Source organism: Lolium perenne, chromosome 4 (assembly GCF_019359855.2).
Source record: "Lolium perenne isolate Kyuss_39 chromosome 4, Kyuss_2.0, whole genome shotgun sequence".
In the NCBI taxonomy this organism is placed as follows: domain Eukaryota; kingdom Viridiplantae; phylum Streptophyta; class Magnoliopsida; order Poales; family Poaceae; genus Lolium; species Lolium perenne.
In genome coordinates this window covers 88,906,057-88,913,851 of record NC_067247.2, presented here as the reverse complement: position 1 = coordinate 88,913,851, position 7,795 = coordinate 88,906,057, and the positions used below count along the sequence as shown (strand labels likewise).

The 7,795-nt window shown below is 42.9% G+C and overlaps 1 protein-coding gene across 1 annotated transcript; it reads left to right on the top strand.

Moving 5' to 3' along the window:
* Positions 1–2,929: 2,929 nt before the first annotated feature.
* On the top strand, positions 2,930–4,695 carry LOC127293241 (transcription factor TB1). Its single transcript, XM_051322821.2, has one exon. It carries the CDS (start codon positions 3,311–3,313, stop codon positions 4,394–4,396), a length of 1,086 nt encoding a protein of 361 aa, XP_051178781.1. The 5' UTR covers positions 2,930–3,310; the 3' UTR covers positions 4,397–4,695.
* The last annotated feature ends 3,100 nt before the right edge of the window (positions 4,696–7,795 follow it).

Sequence of the window (7,795 nt, the reverse complement as noted above, 5' to 3'; positions counted from 1 at the left end):
TATGTCAGGTTCAGATGGAGAAAACACAAACTTAACTGAAAGTGAATCAAAAATGCACCTTCTACGCAATGACAATACTTATATGCAATTGCCATATTTGTGCTGAGTTGACAATATTTATATGAAGATTGATTTTCCTCAAGAGGGCATATGGCACAGTAACTCTAGCTCTGAAAATATGTGGGTAACCTTTTAGTTTTCTTTCAAGCAGGAGGTTAAATCCATGCTTCTACCAAGTCAAGTGATATACATAATTTTTAATATTATCTCAATTTTTGAATTCATAATGTCGGTGTGTTTATATACTTTAATTATACTTTAAGTGGTCTCAGATTACATATACCATTGTACAACTACATTTAACAATAAGCTTATTCGCAAAATTTGCATTTGTGCTATCTTATTTCTAGTTGCACTAAACCAATCACTTCTTCCTCTTTGGATTAAATATTTACAGTGCAAACAAATATTTAATTTATGAAATTATGTGGTTAAGATTAAAATTTTCCGCAGCAACGTGCGGGGCATCATCTAGTTGTCAAAAAGTTTCAACAAAAAAATTCGTATGAACAACTCGACAATCATGTGCCTTCGTTCAGTTTCACGAAAAACAGATTTTGTGTGTGTTCGGTGTAAAAAGAAAAAGCATGTCTCATAAAAATCCTTACTTTTAGTACTAATTTGTTTTGCACAGCCCAAGCAATAAGTTAATTTTTCATGGAAAGACATTGTGTGCATATACCATGTGAAGATATGCATGTGAATTTTTCGTTTAGAACTTTTATATGTTTTAAAATGTATCAAATATGAATATTAAAATATATAGCTGTGGCGCACCAAAAACTGGTGCACCACTGGTAGGCATGTTAGCAGTGGCGCACCTGGCCAGTAGTGCGCCACAGCTAACTTTGTTCTTGGTCCACCCCCCCCCCCCCCCCCCCCCTCCACCGGTAGGCATGTGAGATAATAGTGACGCACCACTAGTAAGTCTTGCCATTTTTGAAAATGATGAAAATATGGTACCCCTTAGCAATGGCGCACCATGGCATGGTGCGCCACTGCTACTTGAGATGGCAGTGGCGCACCATGCCATGGTGTGCGTGCGCCATTTCTAAGGTGGGTACCATATATTCTGCCCACACCCTCCGTGTGGATCGCCTTTCTAGTTTTAAAAAAAAATTATTAAAAAATTTAAAAATAAAATCCTTCAAGGTCATTAGTTGCAAGGGAAATTAACAAACATGATTTCGACTTTTTTGTTGTTGAAAAATTGCGTCCTGTATTGGTAAAACTGGATTTCTGCTTACATACGACCTTCGATGAAAAACTTTTTTACATGAAAATGTATCTACTCGATGGCATCTCCATCCTCTTCCTCCTCCTCCTCCTCATGGCCGTCATCGGCAATGGCCTCCCCCGACTACCCCTGGCCGTCATCGGCGACGGCTCCCACTCCTCCTCCCGATCGTTCGGCGGCGGGGAACAAGAGCAGCTAGGCATGGCAGTTCTTTCCCACCAATGGCGCCATCCCGGTGGCTTCCCCTTGATATCGGAGTCCGGTGGCAAAGAGAGGTTGCTCATGATCAGAGAGGAGAGATTGCTCAGTCATAGAGATGAAGATCGCCGGCCGGTTGGAGATCGAAATGCGCAGACGTAGGGGTCTTATTGAGCGGGGATGAATGGCGACGCAGATATCGAAGAGGGCTATGGTTGCTCTTCTACGGAGTTCGCACTCCATTCTGGCGGTTCGCACGTCGATCGACGCGATTGCCACTGCAGTGGTTCCCCTTCCCAGTAACTGCACAGTCGCCGCGCGCCAATAGTAACTCCGTCGCGAGGTAGGCGACGGTTGGGCGTCGTTCATGCATCAATGACGCGTCGGGCCGCCACTCCCCGCCTCGCTTCTTGCTCTGTCCGGCACGCCCGAAGCGTCCCCTGTGGAGCGGGGACGGCCTCGGGGCGCCGGACAGCGTATTGGGCCGCGCCAGGCGGAAGGAGGCTTTGGGCGCGCGACTGGGGCCGAAAAAATATCCGGCGCGCCCCAAAAACCTTTGGGGACGCTAATGAAGATGCTCTTATGTATACAATGACATTTCATAGGTCAACACCATCGTTCACGGCGTTGAGGCTTGAATTCATGCATGTGATGGAATAAATAGGTCGGTAGGTCAACACCATGTAGAAGGACGTTGAGCACCGACAACTCAATGCCCCGAGCGATGACGCTGGCCTATAAAATATCATTTTACCAAAAATCGCAAAGTTTTTCTCAGCGCCTTGATCAGGGGAATTGAGCAGTGTAACTTCAACAACTTGGTGTAAGGCGTTGAGGAAAAATAGTCGATCAGAGCCGAAATTTTCTTCCAAGGAGGGTCATTTTGTGGTGAATTTTGTGTTAGAGGTCATCTCGTCAATAATATATTTGTTCAAGTCTATTTGTGATCAATATAATAGTGTAGTACTTATCCAACTCACAAAGGTCCCATCCAATACAAGCAGACAATGTTGTGACCTTGGTCCCCTACAATGTGCTTGTACACTACATATAGCTACCAAATGGTCCTTTGGTTCCATAGTCCGATCCATACCCCCGCAAAATGTTCAATGTATACCTACCGCGCAAGAGAATTCCTGTGTGCGCATGCAGATACAAAAAAACAACGTCATTCGTTTCCTGAAGAAGGGATTCCAAGGAACAAACGCATCCATTCTACATGGTCGACATGGCTGGTCTGGTCATCCTCCGTTGTTCTGCCGATAAAATGCCCTAGGTCACTAGTAGCCAATAGCATTCCAACATGCACACATGCCCTTTCCGCCAACAGTGTCCTTCTGCGGCCTTGTATTCTCTCCCTATCACCTCATCCACACTCAGTCACAGACACAGCCCTCTTTCCCTCTCTATAAGATGGCAAGTAATAGGAGAGAGTCTCACATCCAAAATTCTAGGCATCCATCCCCCTAAACACAACCCTCTCTGGCAAGCTAGCCCTCCTACACGCGACCCCATGCTGTGTGTGAGTTCAAGATGAGCTAGGTACTACTACCAGTACCTCTCCCTCCTCATCCTCCCTCTGCAACTCCCATGAGAGATGATCTGCTCCTGCTAGTCCTAGACCTCTTTAACTATCTTTCTCTCTCTCTCTCTCCTTCTCACACACAAGCGTGATGAGCTTATGCATGGCCGGACACATCTGATCATAGCTGCTAGCGGCACCCCTCCCTCACACAGAGAGACGCCGCAGTTGCTCTTTGTCCGAGGACCTAGAGACGGGAGGTCTCAGGGGTCTTGGAGTCCCATCACTAAAGCATGTTTCCTCTCTATGATTCCCCAAGCCCCATGGACATACCACTTTACCAACAGCTGCAGCTCAGCCCTCCCTCGCCAAAGGAACCGGACCACCAATCCTTCCCCTACTACCATTCCTCCCCTGCATTCGCCGCCGACATCTTCCACAACAGTTACCTTGGTGCCGGTGCCGGTGCCACTGTCGCGACGCCGCTCCCTGCGGAGATCGACTCGCCGACAGAGCTGCTGCTGATGGATCAGGCGCCGGCGCCAAGGACGGACGGCGTCCGAAATGCGCAAGGCCTGCACGGCGGTGGAGGCATCGACAGCGAGGCGGCGGCGGCCGCCGCCGCAAGGAAAGATCGCCACAGTAAGATATGCACAGCCGGCGGCATGAGGGACCGGCGGATGCGGCTGTCTCTTGATGTCGCCCGCAAGTTCTTCGCGCTCCAGGACATGCTAGGCTTCGACAAGGCAAGCAAGACGGTGCAATGGCTCCTCAACATGTCCAAGGGGGCCATCAGGGAGGTCATGACCGATGAGGCGTCCTCCGACTGTGAGGAGGACGGCTCCAGCAGCCTCTCCGTCGTCGACGGCAAGCCCAAGCCGCCGGCGCTGGAGGTCGGTAGAGCTGATCACGCCGAGGGGAAGAAGCCGGCGGCAAGGGCAAGAAAGACACCCGCCAACCCGAAACCACCGAGGAAATTGGCGAGCGCGCACGCTATCCCTGACAAGGAGTCGAGGACGAAGGCAAGGGAGAGGGCGAGGGAGCGGACGAGGGAGAAGAACCGGATGAAATGGGTGACGCTTGCGTCCACGATTAACCTCGAATCGCCCGCAAGCGCGGCGGCGAGAGCGGACGAGCTGATCATGAGCCCAAGCAATTTGAACCGCTCGTCCTCCAGGAACACGGGAAGCGCTGAATTTGAGGAGAGGTGCTCGTCGTCACTGCCGAGCGAGACCAGCGACGCGATCATGGCCGCTGGATTCAGCAATGGAGGATACGGAGGCGGCAGCGGCAGCGGCAGCAGCAGCTACTACGAGTACCAGCTGGAGCAGCAATGGGAGCTCGGTGGAGTCGTGTTTGCCAATTCGCGGCTCTACTGAGAGGCGACGACGTGCGTACGGTACTAGAACTACTCGATCTCGCTGTCTTGCCTTGCACCTATGAAATTATCCTGCTTGTTCGATCGAAGATTCGCAAAATAATATCCTTGTGAATTAACTGTGTGACGATGAACTAGTTTTGGTCATCGCATGGTGTATTTTAGCTGTAGCTACTACTATCTAGAACTATGGTGATTAATTCATGTAATTCTTGCGTGGATTCTAATCTGCATTTCCTTGATTCCATAATTTTCAAACTGAATGAGTCCCTCTATAATGAGAACAATCTAATAAGATCAGGTATTCTGTAGTCTATATACATGGGATGCTTTTAAAACTCTAGTCTGTATCTCGTTATCGCCATGGTAATGAAATCCGATCCCTTCATTCGTTGGATCGCCTGGGAAAAAAATCAGGTATTCTGATGAAGGGGTTGTAGAAGAATTACTACTTAAATTGTTAATTTAATGGACGAAAGGAAGGCATGTCAGTTTCTTTTACAGTTTTTTTATGTTAATTTTGATTTACAATTGATCCATTTCTTAGAACAATTCTCATTTTACTTGCTGAAGACAATACTTGGAGTAAGTTTCAGAAACATCATATGGTGCTTTCATGTTACACATATCATGCAGAATATGCATTGTTATATGTCATTTCGATGCTTGCATATGTATGCATTAACTGCATGGGGTACATAACTACATACTCACAGTTCGTGAGTTCAGTGCTCCACAGCATCTGCTGGAGAAGGAGTAAGTCAATTATTAGGTAGCACATCAACGTACTTATTACTCCAGATAGTGCTGATTGTGAGATAAAAAAAGACATGTTTGAAGCATTAAGTATCATTCGTTTTACCGACAAATGGAAGTGTATCAATATGGTAAAGGTCGCCATCAGACTAAAGTGGGCATGAAAGGTTGCTTTATTGATGTTAACACCCTGGAAGTTAAGATAATAATAGCCATCACAAATTTTAACTTAACTACGTTAGTAATAAACCTCTAAATGGTAGTTTTCATATTTGACGAGCATGCATTGTCGTCTTTGATATAATTTTGAAAATAAAACCACACGAATGCATATACTGCAATGAGATTAATAAGGTTTCTAACTTAACCATTATAGAAAGTTCAGTTTCTTAATTTTGTTGATGCAAATCATATCTAGTGTGAGCTAGATGCACATTAACATCCTTTATGATACTTGTGATGGAACTCAGATGTTAGGGCACACTACTACTATATACTCTCTGCATAAATATTTCGTCTGTTCTCATCTGGTCTACATCTTACAAATTTTAATACCAATTAGCAAATCATTAAATACTACTAGTTTGATAGGTGAACAAGTAATACGAAGCTACATTTAAACTAATGACATCCAATAATTAAAGGGAGCATGACTACTTTGTTTTATGTGTTTTTGTTGACGAAGTTAAAACATAAAATAATTCATAACAAGTTTTAGGCCCAGGTTGTCGAATATTTGAGAAGAGGGAGTATATGAAGTCTTAGACATTGACATGGTCTTCAAGGTGCAACTTTGACCAGTAATTTTAGTTAATATATGTATTACAACAAGAAGGTTATATTATTCTACCAATACTTTTCAAGACAATCTATACATATGGTTTTACATTTCTAACATTACTAATTAAAGTGATATGCATAGTCCAACTTTTTAAATTTGGCCGAAGGCATGTCTAAAACGTCATGAATTTATGATATGGAGGGAGTAGGTAGCTGGCTGCGGTGGAGAAAATATTAATTTTGTAGCTTCAAAGTTCTTTTTTACATATAAATATAGATGGCAAGACAGAAATTTGGAATTATGAGTACATATACAATATGCTACACCTTTTCTAATACCTTCGAATGTACGCATACTTTGAAAATCATAGCATAGATAATAATAAGGTAGTGTGAAGTATATATGCATTCTCTTAGTTTACTTATTACTAGTTAATTTTATTGTTTAAACGAATATTTTTTTACCACATGTAATTAGATATGCATTTAAAGTAGAGCTATGCCTGCTACATGAAATAGAATGCGAGCACTACTTTTCTCTTTCTCGAGAAAATCAAATCTTCCAAATGCTTAAAGTACATTCACCTATTGGCCGGTCCATTGGTTAGGAAATAAATATATGGACTAAGTGTTTTTAGTATATATACTGCATAAGCCTTGAATCAACACATTTCTTTGAGGTTTGTATGCAATCTATATTAAATAAAGTTATTTCAGTATAAATAACCTATATTTTTTAATAAGCTTACCACCATTATCCCTATACTAAATTATAGGAGTTGATCGATGTAGAACTCACTAATGCATGAAATGAAAGAAATTTTCTCTTGATTAGCCACAATAATTCATACAGAAATGAATATATCATCTAACAAGAATATATAAGGGATAACTCACATGTGCAAAGATCCAATAGTTCAATACTATCTACCAAGTATCCAGCTCTAACTGAAACCATTGTGGAAAATATTTATAAAGAAAAGGAGAAAAAAAGCTCCAGAACTACCTTTTTTTTTGCGGGGACCAGAATTACCAACTTGCTTATTTGCACATGATGTTATTTTTATTTGACAAAAATAAACTGTACAGAGAATAACTGGTAAAGTTAAATAGAAATATACCAGATATGAGCTATCCACTTCACAAAAATTCAATCAGTTACTATGAATCATGGGGCTGCACCAGCTGAATCTCGGCAAAAATGTCACGGCACGATAGGCCATCAGTAGCAGTAAAAACATCTATTTCTGCACGAAAAATGTACACCGATTAATTGCCTGCTGCACGTCAACCAACAGATGGCCTCAAAGGTCACATGAATGCTGTACTAGAAGAAATTAGGACAAACAGTGCGCATATGTATCTTGTCTTGTCATTCTGAAGTACTTCAGTTAAGAAAGGCCAAGGCAATTGTATATGTGAACATGCAATACGTACCTATACTAGGACTACGTACTTTTCGCTGCACTGTACGAGAGCACTGTTCAGCGGTTGAGCCCGCCTGACCAGCAGCTAGCCAATCAGAGAGTATATATATAACGAAATTAAGTTCTTTTGCAAAATAAGCATCCGTACATATATAGTTTTTGCCAGTTTGCCCATCAGACAATAACCAATATGCATATGGCATGAACTAAATTCTACTACTTGCAGAAAACACTTCAATGTTAATGATCCTACTTTAATTTATCATGTAGTAAAACGATCACTTGCCAGATCTGTCATAACATATAAACCGTTAAGTTTTTTCTGAATTTTATCGAGCATGTGATATTAATTGTTCAAACTGGCTACGTACTCTCTCCATCCCAAAATATAAGGGTCCTTAAATTTCGCGTGTCAGCGACTTACAACTTTGACTAAG